The sequence below is a fragment of the Dermatophagoides pteronyssinus genome, unplaced genomic scaffold (genome assembly GCF_027571235.1).
Source record: "Dermatophagoides pteronyssinus isolate colony J.1.1.1.1 unplaced genomic scaffold, Derpt_VIB-CSIC_2022.12 sq0003, whole genome shotgun sequence".
NCBI lineage: Eukaryota > Metazoa > Arthropoda > Arachnida > Sarcoptiformes > Pyroglyphidae > Dermatophagoides > Dermatophagoides pteronyssinus.
Genome location: NW_027461527.1, coordinates 140,018 through 162,396, shown reverse-complemented (window position 1 = coordinate 162,396; position 22,379 = coordinate 140,018). Strand labels below are relative to the sequence as shown.

General features: G+C 30.3%; 10 protein-coding genes across 10 annotated transcripts; 4 read left to right on the top strand and 6 right to left on the bottom strand.

The window, feature by feature from the left end:
- Window positions 1–15: 15 nt before the first annotated feature.
- LOC113791236 (uncharacterized) lies at window positions 16–3,046 on the top strand. The gene is given in 2 exon segments (XM_027340983.2): window positions 16–1,084; window positions 1,212–3,046. Coding segments are annotated over 2 exon segments (2,322 nt in total). The 5' UTR covers window positions 16–37; the 3' UTR covers window positions 2,487–3,046.
- Window positions 2,419–3,161, bottom strand: LOC113791239 (uncharacterized). Its single transcript, XM_027340984.2, has 2 exons — window positions 2,960–3,161; window positions 2,419–2,874 (listed from the first exon to the last, which is right to left on the bottom strand). Exons 1-2 carry the CDS (start codon window positions 3,159–3,161, stop codon window positions 2,489–2,491), a joined length of 588 nt encoding a protein of 195 aa, XP_027196785.1. The 3' UTR covers window positions 2,419–2,488.
- Window positions 3,137–5,809, bottom strand: LOC113791235 (neuroendocrine convertase 1-like). The gene is made up of 7 exons (XM_027340982.2): window positions 5,524–5,809; window positions 5,011–5,443; window positions 4,848–4,931; window positions 4,543–4,770; window positions 3,723–4,487; window positions 3,524–3,657; window positions 3,137–3,452 (listed from the first exon to the last, which is right to left on the bottom strand). The coding sequence occupies exons 1-7, from the start codon at window positions 5,701–5,703 to the stop codon at window positions 3,249–3,251; spliced, it is 2,028 nt and encodes a 675-aa protein (XP_027196783.2). The 5' UTR covers window positions 5,704–5,809; the 3' UTR covers window positions 3,137–3,248.
- An 802-nt stretch (window positions 5,810–6,611) lies between these two features.
- not (ubiquitin carboxyl-terminal hydrolase nonstop) lies at window positions 6,612–9,762 on the top strand. The gene is made up of 8 exons (XM_075825100.1): window positions 6,612–6,750; window positions 6,907–7,683; window positions 7,754–8,133; window positions 8,211–8,358; window positions 8,426–8,573; window positions 8,656–9,180; window positions 9,243–9,389; window positions 9,466–9,762. The coding sequence occupies exons 2-8, from the start codon at window positions 6,984–6,986 to the stop codon at window positions 9,506–9,508; spliced, it is 2,091 nt and encodes a 696-aa protein (XP_075681215.1). The 5' UTR covers window positions 6,612–6,750; window positions 6,907–6,983; the 3' UTR covers window positions 9,509–9,762.
- A 43-nt stretch (window positions 9,763–9,805) lies between these two features.
- LOC113791414 (uncharacterized) lies at window positions 9,806–10,304 on the bottom strand. Its single transcript, XM_027341193.2, has one exon. The coding sequence runs from the start codon at window positions 10,181–10,183 to the stop codon at window positions 9,854–9,856; it is 330 nt and encodes a 109-aa protein (XP_027196994.1). The 5' UTR covers window positions 10,184–10,304; the 3' UTR covers window positions 9,806–9,853.
- A 58-nt stretch (window positions 10,305–10,362) lies between these two features.
- RhoGDI (rho GDP-dissociation inhibitor) lies at window positions 10,363–11,596 on the bottom strand. The gene is made up of 2 exons (XM_027341190.2): window positions 11,088–11,596; window positions 10,363–11,017 (listed from the first exon to the last, which is right to left on the bottom strand). Exons 1-2 carry the CDS (start codon window positions 11,368–11,370, stop codon window positions 10,683–10,685), a joined length of 618 nt encoding a protein of 205 aa, XP_027196991.1. The 5' UTR covers window positions 11,371–11,596; the 3' UTR covers window positions 10,363–10,682.
- A 133-nt stretch (window positions 11,597–11,729) lies between these two features.
- Window positions 11,730–15,145, top strand: eIF3b (eukaryotic translation initiation factor 3 subunit b). The gene is made up of 6 exons (XM_027341179.2): window positions 11,730–11,826; window positions 12,072–12,812; window positions 12,876–13,071; window positions 13,152–14,302; window positions 14,363–14,580; window positions 14,652–15,145. Exons 2-6 carry the CDS (start codon window positions 12,605–12,607, stop codon window positions 15,045–15,047), a joined length of 2,169 nt encoding a protein of 722 aa, XP_027196980.2. The 5' UTR covers window positions 11,730–11,826; window positions 12,072–12,604; the 3' UTR covers window positions 15,048–15,145.
- dare (NADPH:adrenodoxin oxidoreductase, mitochondrial) lies at window positions 15,134–17,111 on the bottom strand. Its single transcript, XM_027341183.2, has 5 exons — window positions 16,742–17,111; window positions 16,594–16,686; window positions 16,189–16,533; window positions 15,928–16,131; window positions 15,134–15,862 (listed from the first exon to the last, which is right to left on the bottom strand). The coding sequence occupies exons 1-5, from the start codon at window positions 16,985–16,987 to the stop codon at window positions 15,188–15,190; spliced, it is 1,563 nt and encodes a 520-aa protein (XP_027196984.2). The 5' UTR covers window positions 16,988–17,111; the 3' UTR covers window positions 15,134–15,187.
- Window positions 17,112–17,147: 36 nt separating this feature from the next.
- Window positions 17,148–19,276, top strand: LOC113791409 (uncharacterized). Its single transcript, XM_027341186.2, has one exon. The coding sequence runs from the start codon at window positions 17,297–17,299 to the stop codon at window positions 19,274–19,276; it is 1,980 nt and encodes a 659-aa protein (XP_027196987.2). The 5' UTR covers window positions 17,148–17,296.
- On the bottom strand, window positions 19,201–22,372 carry LOC113791401 (uncharacterized). Its single transcript, XM_027341178.2, has one exon. It carries the CDS (start codon window positions 22,337–22,339, stop codon window positions 19,286–19,288), a length of 3,054 nt encoding a protein of 1,017 aa, XP_027196979.2. The 5' UTR covers window positions 22,340–22,372; the 3' UTR covers window positions 19,201–19,285.
- Window positions 22,373–22,379: the final 7 nt, after the last annotated feature.

Sequence of the window (22,379 nt, the reverse complement as noted above, 5' to 3'; positions counted from 1 at the left end):
CAAACATTTCAATTTTTGTTTTCTCGTCATAATAACGATGGATAAATTATCAAATGTTACTCGTTTCTTATCGGATTTTTCAAATCTTAGTCCATCATTAAAGATTAAATTTGAACAAAATGGATTTATTCTTACAAATCAGCTTCGATTCTATACGAATATTCGTATTCTAGAAGACAGACAATTCGGTTTCTTACCAGAAGAAGTTGATGAAATTGAAACAAAAATATTAGGTATTAATCACACATCATGTCTAAGGCCAATGACGCCATCGACATTGGATATTCATACGGAATTAATTCGTTCTGGATCCAATGGTTTTGATCAAGCGTTCGGTGGAAAAGGTTTGTCCACTGGCCGCTTGACACAGGTGTTTGGCGAAGCTGGTGCCGGTAAATCACAGATCTGGTAATTGATAAACTAACGTGATTTTTTTTCGTCAAAATTGATATTGTTTTTATCCAGTTTTCAGCTCTGTTTTCGTGTTCGTTTGGATGCAAGTAAAGGCGGTCTAAATGGCGAAGCATTATATCTGGATACGGAGAATTCATTTCGACCTGAACGAATCAAAGAGATGGCTATGAATTATTACTGTGATCGTATTCAAGAAGAACATCTACTTAAAAAAAGAATTGAAGAAATTCTTATGGGAATTCATTGTCGTTATGTTAATACACATGCAGATGATCTTTTAACTATGATCATTGATGGTCAATTGGAATCATTTCTTGATCATCATTCGAATGTTCGATTATTAATTCTCGATAGTATTGCCTATCATTTTCGTTATGATTATCAACATGAAAGTAGTCATCGTATTGTTCAATTAATGACTATTGCCAATAAGTTAAAACAATTGGCACATGAACGAAATATGGCTATAATTATAATTAATCAGGTTAGTTTATGGGCTGATAATCAAGCATTGGGCGAACCGTTGAAAACAACCTGTTCGACCACATTGAATGTTAAACGGTTGGATGCATCAAATTCATCGATAGAAAAAACTTTGAGACAATGTAACGTTATCAAATCACCGTCTGTGGATAAAAATTTTCATTTTAATTATATCATTAATGTAAGTCGAAAAAAAGGAAGAAATTTTGTTAATTTAATTTTAAAAAAATTTTTTATTAGAAATTTGGGATCCAAGATCAGTCGAAATAGTGAATGTATTGAAATAGCCAATCACATGGATTCGAAAATTTTTGAAAATGCAACATTTTTTAGCTAATTTTATCTTTCGAATAAATCCAGTGATTGCATCACAACAGATGCGTGGTCACCATTTATTTCGGCAAACATTACTTAAACAACAGCAACGATTATTAGATAAATTTGATCGTGAAGTTCGTGACACAATGGAACGAATCAAAACAAATCAAAAGGTAAAGATCAAACGGAAAAAAGCTGCACTTTCAGCCACCACTAAAGCCTTAATGATGGATTCAAAAAATCATATCAATCCGATCGTAAAAGAATGGAATTATCCGACTGGTTCACCCGAACAACTAGTGATACGTCGTCAAGGCCTACAACAATCATTCATAACAAGTCGAATGCGAATTTTAAATACAAATTTTCTACGTGCAACGGCTGAAATATTCGCTACGGATAGTCATTTATCAAAATTGATTCTAGAATTTAAATTTCGAATTACCGATGTTCGTGTGTCTGGTGATTACCAATTTCTTCAGGTATATTGGACGAATGAAAATGCCGATGATCGTAAGGAGATTGGTTCCATCCTGAATTCCAACAAAGGTCGTCTTCATGAATTGTTGATTGGAATGCAATTTGCTCGTAATGTTCCTTGGATACAATTTGTATTCGATTTACAAGCATCAAATGAACAGGAGATCGAGCAACGATTGGAAAAATGTCGTGCTGAACTTGCAATCAATGATAAAATCAATTCTAATCAATCTTCATATCTACTTGTTGATCGAATCAGTACAGCTGGATCATCATCATCATCAACTTCTATCGATGACATTAAACAATTAAGTTATCAAAGTCAAGCAAATGAATATGATGAAATGAAAATGCCGGCCAATGTGTTTAAAAAATACGTACCAAATTTGGATTATGAAACATTGATGAACAAAGTGATACAAAATATGCCACGAACAAGAGCACAACATCAAGAGGATTTATTGCAGATGAAAGCACTTGGTAATCCTGATTCTGAACCTTTATTGAATTCGATTCCAAACTCGAAACAAATAGCACAAACACAACCAATTAATTATGATACAGAAAATCGTATCAAATCGATTAGAAAATTTGTTCAATTAAATAGAAAACGTAAAGATAAAATGGAAAGACGATTAAAATTATCGATACTATCGGAAGAAATTGAACGTTTTGATGATTATGGTGAATTAAAAGAACAATTAGAACAACGTTATCGTCAACTTTTTCCCGATCAAATTGAATCATTTATTGAAAATGAATATTCTTCTCAACAAAATGAAAATGATTAATTTTACCATCGATCAATATCAATGTCAAGCATAGCAAATGTTTTGATTTGTGAACCATATTTTCGAATGTACATAAATTTAGCATAATCTTTTGTTGCATTACGAATGGCCATACTAATTGTAACGATTAAAAATGATAATATTAAATAAATAATTGTAGCAATAATTGCTACAATTCCTAAATTATCAAATACAGGTTCATTCGATACTTCTTTTGTTAATTGTAATGTTTGTTCATCGAAAATTTCTTCATCATCATCATCATTATTTGAATTATCTGAATCTTTTAATTTATCTTTTTGAAGTATTTGTCCTTCAAACATTCGATAATAATGACCAGCACAACGAAATTCACCATAAAAATCAATTGGACGCATTATTAATCGTACTGAATATTTAAAAAAAGAAAAGAAATTGATAACATTTACCAATCAATCAATCAATCAAACATAACTAATGATGTAATAACATACATGACATTAATGTATTATTATATTCAATTATTTGAATTTCAACTTTTTTCGGATCAATTATAAATGTCCAATTGACCGACCAACGAACTTTAATTTGATTATTTGTTGGATTGAATAAACAATCCAAATGATTAATCGATTCGTATGATAATGATAAAAATGATGTAATTATTATCATTAAAATAATTATGAATGATTTCATTTGTATTCAAATTCAAAATATAATAACTATAATAATAATATTGCAAAATAGCTTTGTTATGTTTAAACAAACAAACAATTAATTAAATTATTCGTAATTGTCGAAAAAATTATCGAATTGTTGTGGTGAATTTTCATCGAATTCGGCAAAAGGAGCCTGTGTTACTTGTGAAATGAGATCTTCATTTAGATAACGTCTAAATGGATGATGTTTGAAACATCCACCCGGTTGTCGTACACCATGTAATATTAATTGAACATTATTCAATTGTAATACGCTCTTATCTTTTTGCTAATTGTTTTTTTTTCGATTAAAATCAATTAGAACATTAGGTCATTCGATCATTTTAGAAATAAAATTACCGAATTTTGTATGTAAAGACGCCATAAACCGATAGGTTTTTCACCCCAATAATGAACAGATGTAAGATTCCAATTATGAAAACCATCCATAGAATTATCTTTAATTCGTGGATACATCAATACTGATAAAGTATCTGTATGAAAAAAAAACCAAGCAATCGTAAATTGTTCATTTGGATTTTTGTAAATAAATAAATACCTTGTGGTGAAAACATAAACATTCTGGTATTACCACGTTTACTTGTTTCCAATGTTATTTTTATCTGTACATGTTCAAGAAATTCAATCGGACAATCCGGTTGATTTTGTTGAAGCAGGAAATATACTCGAATTATATCACCATTTGTTGATACTTGCTGTTGAAATAGTTGTTTCGGTTGAATTACACAGATATATTTTTCAGGTACTGGATCCCATCTGGTTGCCATTCGTACTAATGATTCGGCCATTAAAAGACCAAAACCAAAACGACTATTGAACAGAAAACCTGCACCATTTTTACGCCATCCACGTTCATCTAACAATGGACTAAATTCCGATGTACAAACAATTAAATGTTGTATATCACGCCATGTTAGATTAGGATTTGCTTCCAATACTAATGCTAATATTGCTGCTGCTAATGGTGCTGCAGCCGATGTTCCTGAATGTTCTCTTGTACAAGTATTATGAATATCAGTTGTTGCGATTTTTTTATCACTAAATGCACCGCTTGAAAATGCAGCCGCTAATGTTGATGAACATTTTTCAGCATACCATGGAAAACGACCTGATTCACTAACACTATTTATCGAAATTGTATATATTGAACTAACATATCCATCACAATTACAATTATCACCACGACTACCACCATTACCGGATGCCCAAACATAAATATTTCCTTTTCCTTTACGACCATGTGTTATACCACGTTCAAGTGCCATTTGAGCTAACATTTTTGGTCCATCAACTGTCATACCGTCTACATAATGAATGTGTGAAACCAAAATTTGTCCACCAACTAGCAAATAACTTACCATCACTTGGTCCCCAACTAGCACTGTAAATATCGATATATTCATTACGAAATGCTAATGAATTTGCTTCGACAATATCGGATACATCACCATCCAAACATCGAATACCACCGATACGAGCATGATATGCTGCACCAACACCACATTTTTTATTCTGCGGTATCATCGACACAACACCAGCACATCTTGTTCCATGTGAATTCGAATTGAACATATCATATCGTGGTGCTATTATCATTTTCCACCAACACAAACAATGCACATTCAATAAAATTGGATAAAATATTCGAAACGAAATTACTTACTTGGATCCGGATCATCATCATTCATATCATAACTAGCATTATGATCATAATTTGCTTGTAAATCTGAATGATTCCATTCTAATCCTAAAATCACAATCGCAATTAATCGATTTTTGTTATTAATTATCAATCAATCAATCAATTATCATTCATCTTATCTTACCATCATCAAGTATACTGACAACAATACCTTTACCAGTAAAACCCATATCCCAAACACGAGTTATACCATGATCAAATCTTGAAAATCCAGATGAATGTATATGCCATTGTGATGGCCATAATTCATCATTAAATTGATGTAAAACTTTATTCTGATTCATTCCAAATGAAAACATAAATTGTTGTGTTGTATCCCATAGATTACGTAATTTATCATTAAAAGAAGATGATCTTTTTGTTTTGTTCGATGCTGGTGGTGGTGGTGGTGGTAAAATTGTTCTTTTCACACGTATAGCTGATCGTTGTTGTTCGGACCAAATTATTGATGAATCATTTTTTAATATTTGATCATGTTCAATTGCTTGTCGTTTCATACGATGATTTTCGGGTAAATCTTTACGACGAAGTATGTAAATATTATCAAATCCATCCAACTATCAAAAGTGGGGAAAAAATCATTTTGAATGATAAATAATCAACAACAACAAGAATCACCAACAACCAAAAACCTTGCCTTTTGAATCAATTCAAAATTATTACGACGAGCCACATCTTTTGCCTTGTATACATCACCATCGATTTTTACTGCCCAAATATTTTGATAATTCTCTTCGGAAGCTACTGCATTCAGATTAATGGCTAATAATACTACCAGGCAAATGATCGAATTCAGCCAAATTATCATTATCATCATTATCGTTAAGAAATGAAATTCAACCAGGGAAAAAAAGAGCAGCAATCAATGTGGAATTTTGCATCAAAACCCAATCATTCGATTGATGATTATGGCGATCAGGTATTTATATTGATTACAATCAATCAATCATTTAGATCGATATTGCAACGACAGAAAAACAACCAAAAAAAATTGATGATATTCCACCCCATTCATTAGTTGAAACCAGAAAAATTTTTAAAAAAATTTGATTCGACCATAAAGATGATGATGATGTTTATCTCTTTGGTCACGATTCATTTTGGTGTGTAATCTTTTTCTTCATTTTGAAATTTGATTTTTTCATTTTCATTTTTTTCCATAGAATTCTGGAATTGATTGCGCATTTTGTAAACAACAAACCAAGCAAAACAAACAAACAAAATTATCTGGATGTCGCTTATTTTTTTTTTTGGCATAATGATCTGTTGATGGAAAAACCCTCATGTCCTGTTTGTCTGTATGGATCCAAAACGGAAATTGTAGCCATTTTTTCTCGATTGTCGATTGTCGTAGGTGCAATCATCCTTTGTTTTTAACAAACAATTCTTATTACTCAAACGATTTGGATTCAATTTCCTGTGTGATATCATCATCTCAACATGGCAAAAAAAAACTTTTTTTGAAAACTTTTTTCAAAAAAACAATGATAAAAGATGGCGTTACTTTGAAAAATTTTTTGCCTTTTTGGACATTTAAATCACATTTTTTTTTCTATACACACACACAATGCCAGCTGGCTGTTTTGATGTTTGCTATTAACACCATGGTCGATATACCATGCTACTAGCATTATCTCCTCAATGCATTTCTTTGTTGTTTGTTTTTTTTTGGCTGCGCATAGAACTGTGTTGTATACTGCCGTCTGCTGCTCTTTATTCAATTCGATTTTCATTTCATTATCCTCATCCTCAATCAAATGAAAAAATATCGTGTGTTCGAAATCATCAAAATACAATAATAATAATAATGTAATCGGATGCAGGAGAAGCGTCTGTATTTTTTAATAATAATAATAATCTGATTGTCTGTTCATTTTGATTTTTTTATTTTGTTTGTTTGTTTGTTGTTGATCGTAAAATCATTTCCATTTTATGATTTGAGTTTGATTTTTTTTGTTGTTGAGAAATTTCGAAATTTTAATCTTAAATTTTGTGTGTTTTTTTCTTCTTAAAATTCTAGAATTTTATTTGTATTTTTTTTTTCATTTCAATCAATTGTAACATTCATTCAGTCATTCCTAAATTTATTCATTCTCGATGATATGTCATAATTTGGAAAAATCATCACCATCAACATCATTATCAATCGTTGAATCATCAACGTCCGTAAGAACATCGCAGCTGTCAAGTGAAACGATCATCAATAATACTGGAACAATTCTGATGATTCGTCGACAGCATCGAACATCGGCAACAGTGGCCAATACAAATGATATGAATACAGCTACTGCATCTGCCATAGTTGATGATGGATTTTATGAATCAAAATCAACCGATATTGCTGTTGATGGATTATTATCATCATCATCATCATCATCATCCTCTTCATCATCATCGTCATCATCATCATCGACAGCTGCAGCTGCAATCGAAGAATCATCATCATCATCTTCATCATCTGTATCAAGTGTTGGATGTGTTCCGATGATGATGATGATTGCGGCTACAACCAACAATGCCGAATCAAAAATCCGTCTTATATCCTGTGAACATATCATTGCTTGGAAACATCGTTTCAATGGACAACAATTATATAGAGATCTATATCGAATATTAATATTGGCCATTAATAAATCAAGTAAAAAATTTAAGGCAGCATTATGTCGTTGTTATAATGAATCATGTCCATCGATTCGATTACCAACACGAATACATGTTTGCCTTTATTGTCGGATGAGTGCCTGTTTTACATACAAACATATCCATCAACATTCAAAAGATAATAATCATAATTTAGGTAAGATTCAATCAAATTCTAAAATTATTTATCTTTGAAATGATTTTTTTTATATTCATTTTCCATTCAGCTATGGATATTCATTATGGTTATGTTTATTGTTTTGATTGTGATAATTATATATTTGATGTTGAATTTGAAACAATTGCATCGAAATTACGTAGAAATACACTTATTCGTAATGTTGATTTTCCATATCGTTGGGAACCAAATGCATATGATGAAGCATTATTCGATACATTAACAACAACAAAACGATTAAATGTTCATCGTGGTTATAATGGTCTTCGTGGTTTAATTAATTTAGGCAGTACTTGTTTTATGAATTGTATTGTACAAACATTAGTACATACTGAACCATTACGTGATTATTTTCTCGGTGATCGTCATATTTGTATTCGTGATTCAAATGAATGTTTAGTTTGTGAAATGTCACAATTGGTCCAAGAGGTAATTTCAATCAGTAACCGTTTTTTTTTTTTTGAAAAAATCAATACAAATTCAATTCTTTTTTTTCTGATGTTTAGTTTTATTCGGGTGAAAAGAAACCACATATGCCGGTAAAATTATTGCATCTAGTATGGACACATGCAAAACATTTAGCTGGTTATGAACAACAGGATGCACATGAATTTTTCATTTCAACATTGAATATTTTGCATCGACATTCATCAGGTATGTTTTCCAAATCAAATTGTAAACAAAGAAAAAAAATCTAATGAGTTTTTCATCGAATTGATAGAATCGAATGATAGTTCATCAACAAATAGTAGCAGTAATAATTCATCACATAGTAACAGCAATAATAATAACAATAAAAAATGCAATTGTATAATTGATAAAATATTTACTGGCAGTTTACAATCTGATCTTGTATGCCAAAGTTGTGGGTAAGTGAATTTTAATTTTATTTTGGCAAAAAATGTTGATTTATTAAATTCCTTTTTTTTGTTTTGTTTTGTTTTTATTTAGTGGTGTTAGTTCGGTTGTTGATCCAATCTGGGATTTTAGCCTTGATCTAGTGAATAATGCTGGAAATATTGAAAATCGAATGTCGTCAACAACAATGACTAAATCATCATCATCATCATCAACAACAACATCGGCTGCTATCAAAACACCATCATTATCATTATATGATTGTTTAAAATTATTTACACGTACTGAACATTTAGGTAGTTCAGCTAAAATTAAATGTAACAAATGTGAAAGTTATCAAGAATCAACCAAACAATTATCATTGAAAACATTACCAATTGTTGTATCGTTTCATTTAAAACGTTTTGAACAAACAAATAGATTGAATAAAAAAATATCAACATATGTATCATTTCCAACAATGATCGATATGACACCATTTACAACATCGGAAATTGGTCATCAAGCTCGTCGACAAATATCCGATACAACAACAACAACAACAAGCTATGATGATTATGAAGGTGGTGGTGAAGATTGTAAACCACCACCATTGAAAAAAATGCGTAAAGATAATAGGTAAAATAGATTTTTTTTTACTCTCAAATTCTGTTAATTTATCATTTTGTTTTTTTCTTTAGTTATTCATTGTTTGCCGTTATAAATCATAGTGGTACATTGGAAACTGGTCATTATACAGTATATGTTCGATGTAATGGCCGTTGGTTTAAATGTGATGATCATTCAGTAACTAAAGCCACCGAAACTGATGTGCTCAATAGTGAAGGGTAAAATTAATCGATTGATTGCTTTGATTGATTTGATTAATTTTGAAACATTTTTTTTCTCTTCCATCATTTTTAGTTATCTACTTTTTTATCAAAAAAATCATTATGAATTTGAATAGAGCAGAAAGGTAAATGGGGACCACCATCAAACAAGTTGTGATCATTAATAATTCACTCATTCTGATTCTACCTTTATATAAATTGCATTATGCCCACCAGATTCTTTCGCTCACATCTTTCTTTCTTAAATGATACTTTGAATAATTCATTCATCACCTCTTTCTTTTTTTCTTTTTTTTGTTTTTGTTTCTGATCAAAAAAAAAATTTCTGTTTTTGTTGTGAAACAAATTATATTGTGATATTTTTTTCTTTCTTTCTTTCTCTTTCATTTTCAATAAAAAGAATTTAAAAAAAATTGAAATATGGATCATTTATTTTTTATTTTGGAATTTTTTGAAGTAATTTAGCTTTTATAATAGCCTAATAAATGTAGATAACGTCCAGCTGATGTTTCGGATATTTTAAATCTGGTTGCAATTTCGGATAATTTAATTCCAGGTTCTTTTTCAACTGTATGTTGTATTGAATGTAAAAGTTGTTCGGATGGTCCTGGACGACCGGTTCGTTTTTCGGCACTTGTTTTACCCATTGTTTTATAATCGGTTATAATTTTATGTACAGCTGTTTTGGATATTTCTAAATCTTTTGATATTTTACGTATGGTTGCACCTTCTTCATATTTTCCAACAATACGACCACGTTGAAAATCGGATAATTCATGTCCTCGTGGCATTTTCTTTCCAACCAAAACGGTCTGTATGGAATCAACCAAAAAAAAAAAGATGAAAATCCGCCGATCACAACAAAAAATGATTTCAAAGTTTTCAAGCTCAAAAAATATTCAATACATTTATTCGATTGGAGCATGCGCACTTCAATTTACATTTTCGAATAAATTTGATCAAACTGAAACAAAATCAAAATATTTTATTTGAAATTAATCAATGATTTTTTATTCAAATTAAGATCATTCATTATGGAAGTATCGTTTTCATTAATTAACAAAATTAATGTGAAATGTTTAGGTGTGTGTTCGACACAAATGGATGTGTAATTATCATTAAAAAAAGGGTGAGCCGAATTCAAAGATCGAATCATTGTGTGTTTAAGTTTTTTTGGCAATTATAAATGATCAAATTCTGGATAAATATAAAAAAAAATCTTTGTTGTTAATAACAGGTATATTCTCTCACTCTCTCTTTCTGATTACTGAAAATGATATGAATTAAATATTAATCCCAATCTTTTTTCAGTTCAAATGACCATTCCCATTTAAGATGTTCATTATTATCATCATCGGTGAATAATGATTTAACCGTATATGTACCACGTGATAACATACCAGATGGCATTTCTTCAACCGGTGTTGTATATGATTGTAATTCATGTTTCGGTGCATATGATCCAACCATATTGATCGTTTTCAATACTTTCATACCATGACGATAAATTTTTTGCTGAAATTTAAGACCGGTAACAATTTCTCGTTGTACGAAAAAATCAATTTTGATTCGATATTCAATACCATCTTTAATGGTATAGACTTTTTTCTTCACAGATTCAACACCTTTTTTTGTTTCAAATAGAAATAGAAAGTTGCATTTGTCAGTTTAAAAAACAATCATACTACATCATACCTTGACTAAGATCGATCACCATATCAGGACGACCATCAACCAACAATGATAATGCTTTGACAATCACACGTTTTGGATTTGTTTCATCAACAATAACAACATCTTGTACAGCTTTGCCCAAAAGTGATTCCTTATATTTCATTAAACTTTCATCATCTTTATCCGCTGATACAATGTCCGACAATGATTTTTCAGCCGGTGGTTTATAATTCAAATTCATTTCATCACCACCATCATTATTATCAGCATTAGAATTATTTTTCGAATTATCTTCGGCCGACATTTTTTTTTACTTTGTAATTAATTTTTTTGTTTGTTAAAGATAATAAACAACAATTAAAAAATATGTTAATGAATTGATTTAGACTCGTATACTGAGCACAACATAAACAATACAATAGTGGTGGTTTATTGATGATTGACGATAATCACTATACCAGAAATATCGAAGCAACAAAAAAGAAACAAAAAATTTTCTATGGTTTTTAGATTTTTTTTTTTTGATTGCATTCGATATAACCATCCACAACGCACAGTAAATTGACAGACGCACGGTGATGCTCGGTGTTTATCATTAAAATGAAATGAAATGAACCGCCTATCAATTCGATATATCGATAGTTTTTTGTTTTACCACTACAACCAATAATTATAAGGACAAACCAAAAATAAAAATAAAAATAAATCCTTTTTTTTATAAAAATAAATAAAGCCGACGCCTATTATGAAACTGATATGTGTTTGTTGTTTATATTTTAAACAAATCGATACAATAATTCATTGATTAATTAATTCAAAAACAATCGATTTAATTGTATCATTGAATGAGTAAACATGAAAACGAAAAAAAAGATCCTGTTGAGCTCTTTTTCTGGTTTTTAGTGTTAATTCAAAAAATTTTCAATTTACAATTCTTGTCGTTTTTGTTGTTTGAATTGATGAATTCATTACATTTTAATTATTTTCATCATTTTTTTTTTCTAGATGCAGAACAACCAGAAAAAAACGAAACATTTGACATATAAACAAACAACCGGATTTCTGAACGAATTTCTGTCCAAATCGATTCGATTGAAGGATAAGGAAATGAATTAATCGAACCAAAAAGCAAAAAAAAGAAGAAATTCAAGATTAAATCATCCAGAAAAGTTTAATCCAAATAATTGATATTTTGAATTTTGAAACTTGATGCATTAATTTTTGACCCGTACTATATGTACGGGCAATTTTGACACGCGATCTTTTATTTCGTGCATGCATTTTTTTTGTTTTATTCTTCACACATAATGATGTTCTTTTTTCCGCTGTTGTTTCGGTGTGTGTGTGATGTGATTTGATTGATGCCGAAATAAATTGTCTTTATTTGAAAAAATAATTATTTATTGAATTAAAGAAAGAAAAAAAGAATTTTTGATTTTAAAAATTTAAAAATAATCACCGTAAATTCATTTTTTTAAAACACTGTTTATTTTTTGGTTTGGTTTGAATGAGACATTATTAAATTATCAAACACAATCATGGCCGAAGGTGATCTCATGCAAACTGATGAAGGTAAAAAATTTCAATCCAATGGTATTGAATTGGATGAACAACAACAACAACAACAACAACAACAGCAACAAGAACAGCAACAATCGACACAAGAATCATCATTATTGGTTGAAGAAGAACCTGAACCAGATTTTGATGATCCAGAAGATTTTATCGATGATATTGATGATGAAGGTTTGTTTTTTTGATCGTTGTCATATGATTGAATATTAATTCGGCAATCATTTATATCATTAGAGTTAATTGGCGATATTCTTAAGAATCGACCTAAACAAGATTTTGGTCTAAAAAGTGTTATCATTGTTGATGGTATACCAAAAGTATCACCAGATCGTTTTGAAAAACTTCGTAATGTTTTGATGCGTATGTTTTCCAAATGTGGTACGATATTGAAAGATCATTTTCCATTAGATGAAAATGAAATGACAAAAGGGTATGTTAAATTGCCATCTTAAATGATTATGTTATCCGATTACATATGCTAACTTGATTTTATTTTTTTGATTAATTAAGTTATGTATTTTTTGAATTTGAAAATTCCGAACAAGCACAAGAAGCTGTCAAAACATATAATCATCATAAATTGGATAAAAATCACATGTTTTTCGTTAATATGATACAAGATATTGATAAATATCTAGAAATTTCCGATGATTTTGAAGAACCGGAAAAGAAACCATATGAAGATCGTGGTAATCTACGTGAATGGTTACTTGAACCAGATTGTTATGATCAATTTTCGGTTGTTTATGATGGTGGTGATACAACGGCTATCTATTTGAATTCAAATCCTGAACCAACATTAATACAGAAACGACCATATTGGACTGAACAATCGGTACATTGGTCACCATTGGGTACATATATGGCCACATTTCATAAACAAGGTATCGCTTTATGGGGTGGACCTAATTTCGAACGTTTATTTAAATTCGCTCATGAAGGCGTCATATTCATCGATTTTTCTCCATGCGAACGTTTCCTTGTCACTTTATCGCAGCCATTAATGTTGACGAATCAAGAGAATGCCATTATCATATGGGATATTCGTATGCAAACAATCAAACGAACATTCTATGCTGAAAATGTTCAAAGTATTGCCTGGCCAATATTCAAATGGTCACATGATGATAAATATTTTGGCCGAATTCATAATGATTCGCTTTGCATTTATGAAACAGAATCTTTTCTTTTATTGGATAAAAAATCATTGAAAATGCCAGGTATTAAGAATTTTGTATGGAGTCCATCGGAAAATACATTAGCCTATTGGGTTGCTGAAGAACAAAATGTACCGGCACGTGTATCATTGATTGAAATACCATCGAAAAATGAAGTTCGTTCAAAGAATATATTCAATGTTGCCGATTGTAAAATGCAATGGCAAAATAATGGCGATTATCTTTGTGTTAAAGTTGATCGTTATACTAAGGCAAAAAAAGAACGTAACGAAGCCAATAAATACACTGGACTTAATTATTCATTCGATCTGTATCATATACGTGAAAAACAAATCCCTATCGATTCGATCGAAATTAAAGAACCGATCGTTAATTTTAGCTGGGAACCACATGGTTCAAAATTGGCAATCGTTCATGGTGATTCACCTTCCTATACTATTTCATTCTATGGAATTGGACAAGGAACTACAGTCACATTGTTAAGTATGTTATCTATTTTAGTCGATTAACATTGACATTAATTATTTCTTATAAAAATTTTAGAAAAATTCGAGAAAAAATTATGCAATAGTTTGTTCTGGTCGCCAACCGGACAGTTCATTCTATTGGCATCACTTCGTAGTGCCAATTATACATTGGAATTTGTCGATACTTCGGATTTTTCTCGTACCAACACACAGGAACATTTCAAATTAAGTGACGTTGAATGGGATCCAACTGGTCGTTTTGTTGTCACCAGTGTTAGCTATTGGACCAATAAGGTTAGTTTTTTCTTTCTTTGTTAATATTTTTTTTTCTCAACTCAATCAAAATTATCATTTCCATACATTAGAGCGATAATGCCTATTGGGTTTGGTCATTTCAAGGTCGTCTTATTCGTAAACAAATATTGGAACGTTTATGTCAATTTTCATGGCGTCCAAAACCACCAACATTGTTGAGCGAAGAAAAAATCAAAGAAATCCGAAAGAATCTAAAGAAATATGCTGATGAATTTGATGCCAAAGATCGTATGGCCCATTCAAAATTATCGAAAGAAATGATCGATAAACGACAACAACAATTACGTGAATATAAAGAAATATGTGAACGTAATCGACAGATTATCGAAAGCCATCAAGAAGAATTGATGCAATTACGTAATCTAACCGAAGAACAAACCCAACAAGAATATTATGAAGAGGAATATGAATTCCTTGTCAAAGAGGAAACTGTCGAACTGGATTGATTAACATTACTAATATAATAATCTAATCCTTGATTCTTTCCTCAATAGTATCATCATCTACATATAAATGTAATCAATAAAAAGGATTAATTAACAGATTTTTTTATTATTAATAAATTGTTTCAAATAAAAAAAATTGCCTATTCAAATTTCTTTTTTACATCAAATATCTGATCGACGGAAACGATTTTCTCTCTAGGTTTGCCTTCTTTACGACCTTGTTCACGTTCGAATTGATCGATACGTGTCCAATCAACAAAATCGATAATATTGGCTTGACGTTTCTCTAATAGTGGCCTAATTTGATCATAACCACGTTTGATTGTTTCGGTATCAAGACGACCATCTTGAATATCGTTTAAAATATTTTTACCAACTTCAAAACTGGCTGACATTGTGTTCACTATAACACCTGTTGCACCAAATGCAGCCCAACCCGAACAATAAAGATCAGGATTATCGATGACACGTCCTTGTTGGTTAAGAATGATACCACGACGATTATCAAATGGTAACGATGAATCTAAGGGCACTGATCGATATCCGATACTACGGATTAATATTCCACATGGTTCCTCAATTAGTTTATTATCACAAGTGTCTATAATTTTTGCATCTTCACGTATATAATCATCCAATAGATTTTGTTTTAATCGTACACTTGCAACCATTGGCGATTCTGAACAGATTTCAATGGGTGTTAGGAAAAATTTAAACAAACATTCTTTCGAACAATCATCTCTCATTTCATTTGATCCATCAATTATCTGGCGATATAATTGAGCCAATCGCCGACGTGAACGTGGCAGTGAATCCTATTCGAACGTAGGTTAAAAAATCAAGAGAAATAAAAAAAAAAAGAAATAAATAAATCACTCACGATGAGTTTATCATTAAAATCTAAGCGTTCACGAATCGATTGTGACCAATCAAATCGAACATGACAATCAGGCATTTTGGTAAGTTCACGAAATTCTTTGATCTTAAATGCCGCTTGCAATGGACCACGACGACCAATTATAACCACGCGACGTATGTTCGAATTGGATAATTTTCGAAACGCATGACTTGTAATATCCGTTTTCTAGTTAAACAAGAAAATCAGACTCATCATTTGGATAAAAAAGAACTTTGTGGTTACCTTAAGAATATCCGGCGGGGTCAATAGGATACGTGCACAATCCAAAGCAACATTACCTTGTCCGATTATAATTGCAGTATTACACGAAGTATTTAATGATAATTCTAGATCTTTATCCTGTGGTATACCATTATACCAGCCAACAAATCGTCGTGCTGATATAACATTACCCAATGATTCACCCGGTATGTTTAACATTGCATCCTGTGATGAACCATAACATAATACGACAGCATGATAAGCATCACGAAGTTCCTGAAATGTAATATCAGTACCGATATTAATATTTCCAATAAAACGTGTACGATCATTTGTGGCAACTTTGGTGAATGAATTGATAACATTCTAACAATATGAATGAACAAATTTTAATCAAAATCATTCAAATACAATTCAGATACCTACTTTTACTTCTTGATGATCTGGCGCTACACCAAAACGAACCAAACCAAATGGTACGGGAAATTTTTCATAGATATCAACATTTAAATTCGGATACTAATGGTGTGATTATTGATGGAATTTGAATCAACAAAATTCGATATAGACATACCTTTAATAATTGTTGACTGGTATAAAAACCGGCCGGACCACTACCAATAATGGCAATCTTATATTTACAATTATTAGACTTTGTGTCATTGGTCGCTGATGATGATAGCGATCGTTGGCAGTGATTATTCAGATTATAAAAACGATATCGATTGCACTTTAATAATAATGATGATTCAACAATAGACAGAAAACAATTGATGTCTACATTTCTACATTTCGTTAGCAATCTTTTTATTATTAACATTATTTATAACAGAATCTAACAGAATTCAATCTTAACAATACATTTCCTTTTTTTTCACTTCGGTCCTTATTAATAGACAATAGATTTATCATCCGAAAATAGATTTCTTTTTTTTTCTTAAGATTGAATTCAATTTATTAATGAGTACAAATGTTTCTCACGTGATCTAATTGTTTTCAGTAATGAACGAATCTATCGAGAATTAGCCGATCACATGATAAATTTATGAATTCTTTCATTTTTTTAAAAAATATAAAATTTAATTGATCTTAGAATTTAATTCAGTTTGTTTATTTGTGATAATTATCAATGATTATACAATGTTTTCATCGAAAATTATTCGATCGTCCATCATGGAAATCTTGGCTAATTTTGATGATTGACCGATATAAACATAACAAACAACAACCAACAAGTTGGTCGAAATATTTCGAAACAATCGAATCGAATGTTTTTACCAATCGAATTAGTCGACAAAGACCAAGCGATTTGAAATTTATTCAATATGAAAATATATTCGTTTATCATGTGATAAAATTATCTAATCCTTACATTAATCATAATGATCATTGTAAAATTTCAACATTTAAATGTGATTTCAATCGTTTTTTTACCTCAAACAATGATAATAATGTCGATGATATTAATGCAAAAATTTCTGCTATGAACAATGAACAAATAATTGATTTGATGAAATCAATGTACCATAATTTACCGGTGTTCCTCAAAGAAGATGAATGGAACAAAGCATTTCTCGAATCATCATTCAGTCGTATTTGGCAACATTTAGATTTATTATTGATTAATCGAATCGAAAAAGATTGGTCGACAAACAAATCAAAATATATGATAATATCGAGACTTTGGTTTGAACTTGGTCTTGCACAAAATGTCCGTTTTAATAAATGTTTAATGGAAAAATTATTTGATGAACAGCAACTGGAAAAATCGACAATTTTACATTTGATGTTTTTGGCAAATTTAGCAAGAAATTCAATCATGACCGTACAGCGACAAACGATGATTGAGCAGATTGATTCATTTTTAAATCAAAACAACAATCAACAATTGACAGTAGATGAACTATCATTGATTGGTGTAGGTTTTTTCAAAACACAAACACGAATGCCTTTGGAATTACTTCGTAACTATATTGAATCATGTACTGAACAATTATTACAACGATATCCAATACGATCAACAATATCTATTGTAGCTATATTGAAGATTATACGTTTTTCTCTTGAAACAACTGAATTCAATCGACAAAAATTAAGAATACATTTGAATCGTTTTGTCGAGGCATTGGGCAATCATCCATCAAATTTTTTCAATTCAGAAATCTGTCTAACCCATCTAATACTGATGCTTAATTCGATATTATTGATTGATAAACAATTATATAGGCAAATATTTCAGAAAATGATGGCTAATCTTTCGATATTTCGTATCAAAGATATTGAACGTATATTATTTTGTTTGGCGAATGTACGATTTCAATGTCCAATCGGACAGTTACGTCGTTTAGAACAATATCTATGTAATAATGATGAAAGTCGTTTATATCCAAGTTGTACCTACAATATTATCTTGTCATTATTTATGATCGATTATGAACCAAAGCAATTGCTTAAAATTTGTTCCAATCAGCGACAAATACAAGATTCACTTGGATCAACTAAAATGTCTCTCGCTACACAATTTCTAACATTGGATAGCATTATGCGATTACGTAATCGAAAATCATTATTGAATGAAAAACAAATCGAACAATTTCAATTATCATTAGCCTATTTATTTGATAATCTTCATACACAAAAAGGTCGTTTTATTCGATTTATTTATGAATCACTACGTCAACAATGTGTTGATCAAAATATACAGCTAATGTATATTTTACCATTCATCTCATATCCATTTCCAGTCATTTTGAACAAATCAAATTTTATTTACAAATCAAATACTGATCGAACATTATGTCCATTTGTTGATAGTATACCGTATCGAGTTGATTATTTTAAACCAAACTTTTTCCATAATAGTTTTGCCATCTTACCATTAATGGAAAAAGATTATACGGTTAGATCATCATTACGTGGAACAATACATTTAAATAAATCATTACTCGAAAATCTTGGATTTCGTATTATACCTATTGAACATGGACAATTTCGCCATTATTTCCTAAAAGATTCAATTGAAACAAACACACATTCAGATGCAACAAAACAATTATTATTCACAGTACAAAAATATCATCGATCAATAAATTTTAATAAACAAACATAATAATCAAAATTAACCAGTTAAAATTTCAATCAAATGTTTCAAACGTTCAGCAATATCAGAGATATTTCGTTTTTGATTGAAAACATTTTCATTGGCTAATCTTTTGGACAAACTATCAATAATATTTTCAGTTAATTTGGTTATATTAAAATCGACAATCATTGATCGAAATGTTTGTAATAATAGACGATCTTCTTCCAATGTCCATTTTTCGTTTTTCATATTGGATTCTAATTCATTTTGATTAATTTTTTGTAATGGAGATGATTTTCGTTGAACATATTCAACTAATTGTAAACGTTTATTGGTGGATATTTGTGGCAGATAAATTCGACCAGAAATGAAACGAATTGAACATAAAGTACAATGATTATTTAGATGAGATGCAGTTGTTGAATCGTTTTGTTGATGACATTCGATACATGGACATTCATTTGTACCATATTTTAAATCATTCGAATCGATTGGAATCGTACAATTTTCAACATCATCATTATCATTATTGTCAACAACAACATTGTTGTTTTCCATTTCGATATCGGAAGGAATAATAAATTCATCAAAATCTTCATCATCATTGTAAAGATGATTGGATGGTGGATCTTCAAGAAATAATGAACAAAATTCTTTCATCAAAAGTGGATGATTATTTAATATTTTTGAAACTGATGTTTTGATTTTTGTTCGTTGTTCATTGGTCATTGTTGATAGATGTTTCTGTTGTAAAAGTGATTGATTTAGCAAACGAATTATTTTCTGTATACAATTTTGCTGTTGATTTGTATGACCATCATAGACAAATGATAGATATAGTTCAAGTTTACCGAAAAATTGTAATATTCGTCGCCAAAGTAGATATTCAAATGTTGATCGAAAATCATTATTATGATTATTATCGAATCGATCAGTAGAGAACATTACAAGAAGCACTAAAAATTCGATCAATTCATCAAAACCATCCAAAATCTGTTGTCTAATGATGATATTATCCGAATGTTGTTCAATATATTTTTGACGAATTTCCAGTAGAAATTTACGAAGTTGATGATAAATTTGTCTATTCAAATCTGGCTGATCATTTAGATTGGAAATCAATTCTAAAAATTGAATATAATCTTCATCTTGAACCAATAATTTACGGCTACGTTTAAGATAATAGCTAATCAAACGATCATTGATTGAATCAATTATGTTCGATGATGAATTCTCAACAATAAATCGAGATGATTCACGTTGCATTGCTAATAATTCCGATTTTCGTCGATTGATACGTTCAACATCAACTTGATCTTGTTGCGGTTTTCCATGTTGACTATTCGCAACAGTTGTCCAACTTGCTTCCATCAATGCCATTAAATCTTCTTCATCATCCATGTTCATTAGCATTTCTGTTTCATCACCATCATCATCATCATCGTCATCATCATCACCACCATCACCATCGTCATCATTATCAACATCATCATCTTCGATTTCTTCTTCTTCTTCTCCTTCTTCCACTTGGACAACATTTTCACATTGTTCTTGTTCATCATCATCATCATTATTATCAATCTCAATTTTTTCGAATACTTGATTATCATCATCATCACCATTTTCATTGATTTTGTTCACAGATATGGTTGGTGATTGTACAGGTTGATTCGAATCGATATCGATTGAATTTTCATCAATATCCAATTCTTGATTTGGTGAACAGATTTTGGAAATTTCCTGTTCATCCTTTTCTAATATTTTGGATTGATAAGATTGTTGTTTTTTAGTTTTTCTACGAATTTGTCGTCGCCGTTGTGGTAGATTTGGAACAGTACAAAATGGAAAACTTTGATTAGCCAAAATGTTTTGCATGATCGTACCATCGGCTAATATGATTCGTTGTCCATTTAATTCATACAACGGTAAATTACCATTCGAATCCGGTTTGGGCATTATAGTTTGATATTTATTTGCCAATGATGATGGACTAGATGAATGTTCATTACATTTTGTTTGCTGTGATTGTTCGGTACGATTATTTTTTCTTGAATCATCAATATAAAGCATTAGATTGGTTGGATCATCTTTGGCCACAAGTTTATGATACCAATTAGGCAATGGATATAATCGATAAATATCGGATAGATTTTCTTTGGTAAAATATCTATTAAATGGTGGAAGTTTATTTTCACGAAAATAATAGACAATCGGATTCGTAAACCATTTATCATATTTTTGTGGATCATTATCAATTTTTCTTTTATGTTTTAAATATTTAACATGATGACGTATAGATTGTTCAGAATGATTAGGTAAAAAATGATTGTGAATATATTTGTAAAAAGAATTTGCTCGAGTCGATTTCGAACGTTCACGATAAAATTTCTGCAAACCGAATGCAATCATATGATCATCAGCTTCGGTAAATAATGTTTGAGTGACTTTGTGATGTGATAAAAAACGACGAGATGGTAATGCCCATTCGAATGGAAATATATTACGATTTTTGAGTAGAAATGATTTTAGCTTCGATGTTAAAACTGTTTCGAGATTGGATTTATTTTCACTTTCAACAATATGATCATTATCATGTTCGACTAATTGAATGGATGGTTGAAGATTAGGAATCAAACGTAAAATATTTGTATCATTTTTTTGAGATAATTCATTCAATTCATCAAGCATTTCTCGATAACCGTTGTGAATTTTATTATCATCATCATCATAACGAATAGATAGAATCCAATCTTGTGTAAGTAATTGTATGTGAAAATTTAGCTGATAATAAAGAATATTTAATTGATCATTCGAAAATGAATGTTGATCTGAATTGGAATTTATTTCATCTTTCAATGTTATTTGATCAGATTCTTTTTCAACACCATTATTATCGATAACGGAAGTATTCTTGAATGTTTCATCGAAAATATCCAAAAATTCTTTAAAATCATCCAAATTACCGATATCCTGATATACATTATAATCCTTATCATTAGGATCATCATCAGCAAATAATCGATCTAGATCACTTTGTTGAAATGAATTAATAAATTGTTGATAAATATCATCATTTGGATCTAATTCCATTATTTCGAAAAATGTAAACAAACAAACAAAAAAATCATAC

What these genes read in the sequence shown, in the direction of transcription:
- LOC113791239 (XM_027340984.2), bottom strand. Translation starts at nt 3,161, where the DNA reads ATGAAATCATTCATAATTATTTTAATGATAATAATTACATCATTTTTA. An exon ending in TAATAATACATTAATGTCAT is followed by an intron (nt 2,875 to 2,959) that starts GTATGTTATTAC and finishes TTAAATATTCAG; the next exon opens with TACGATTAATAATGCGTCCA.
- LOC113791235 (XM_027340982.2), bottom strand. Translation starts at nt 5,703, where the DNA reads ATGATGATAATGATAATTTGGCTGAATTCGATCATTTGCCTGGTAGTA. An exon ending in ATTTTGAATTGATTCAAAAG is followed by an intron (nt 5,444 to 5,523) that starts GCAAGGTTTTTG and finishes CACTTTTGATAG; the next exon opens with TTGGATGGATTTGATAATAT. An exon ending in TGATGATGATCCGGATCCAA is followed by an intron (nt 4,771 to 4,847) that starts GTAAGTAATTTC and finishes AAATGATAATAG; the next exon opens with CACCACGATATGATATGTTC.
- not (XM_075825100.1), top strand. Translation starts at nt 6,984, where the DNA reads ATGATATGTCATAATTTGGAAAAATCATCACCATCAACATCATTATCA. An exon ending in AAAATGCGTAAAGATAATAG is followed by an intron (nt 9,181 to 9,242) that starts GTAAAATAGATT and finishes TTTTTTCTTTAG; the next exon opens with TTATTCATTGTTTGCCGTTA. An exon ending in GATGTGCTCAATAGTGAAGG is followed by an intron (nt 9,390 to 9,465) that starts GTAAAATTAATC and finishes CATCATTTTTAG; the next exon opens with TTATCTACTTTTTTATCAAA.
- LOC113791414 (XM_027341193.2), bottom strand. Translation starts at nt 10,183, where the DNA reads ATGCCACGAGGACATGAATTATCCGATTTTCAACGTGGTCGTATTGTT.
- RhoGDI (XM_027341190.2), bottom strand. Translation starts at nt 11,370, where the DNA reads ATGTCGGCCGAAGATAATTCGAAAAATAATTCTAATGCTGATAATAAT. An exon ending in GGTGATCGATCTTAGTCAAG is followed by an intron (nt 11,018 to 11,087) that starts GTATGATGTAGT and finishes AAACAAAAAAAG; the next exon opens with GTGTTGAATCTGTGAAGAAA.
- eIF3b (XM_027341179.2), top strand. Translation starts at nt 12,605, where the DNA reads ATGGCCGAAGGTGATCTCATGCAAACTGATGAAGGTAAAAAATTTCAA. An exon ending in GAAAATGAAATGACAAAAGG is followed by an intron (nt 13,072 to 13,151) that starts GTATGTTAAATT and finishes TGATTAATTAAG; the next exon opens with TTATGTATTTTTTGAATTTG. An exon ending in TTAGCTATTGGACCAATAAG is followed by an intron (nt 14,581 to 14,651) that starts GTTAGTTTTTTC and finishes TCCATACATTAG; the next exon opens with AGCGATAATGCCTATTGGGT.
- dare (XM_027341183.2), bottom strand. Translation starts at nt 16,987, where the DNA reads ATGTTAATAATAAAAAGATTGCTAACGAAATGTAGAAATGTAGACATC. An exon ending in CCAGTCAACAATTATTAAAG is followed by an intron (nt 16,687 to 16,741) that starts GTATGTCTATAT and finishes TCACACCATTAG; the next exon opens with TATCCGAATTTAAATGTTGA. An exon ending in ATTTTAATGATAAACTCATC is followed by an intron (nt 15,863 to 15,927) that starts GTGAGTGATTTA and finishes ACGTTCGAATAG; the next exon opens with GATTCACTGCCACGTTCACG.
- LOC113791409 (XM_027341186.2), top strand. Translation starts at nt 17,297, where the DNA reads ATGATTATACAATGTTTTCATCGAAAATTATTCGATCGTCCATCATGG.
- LOC113791401 (XM_027341178.2), bottom strand. Translation starts at nt 22,339, where the DNA reads ATGGAATTAGATCCAAATGATGATATTTATCAACAATTTATTAATTCA.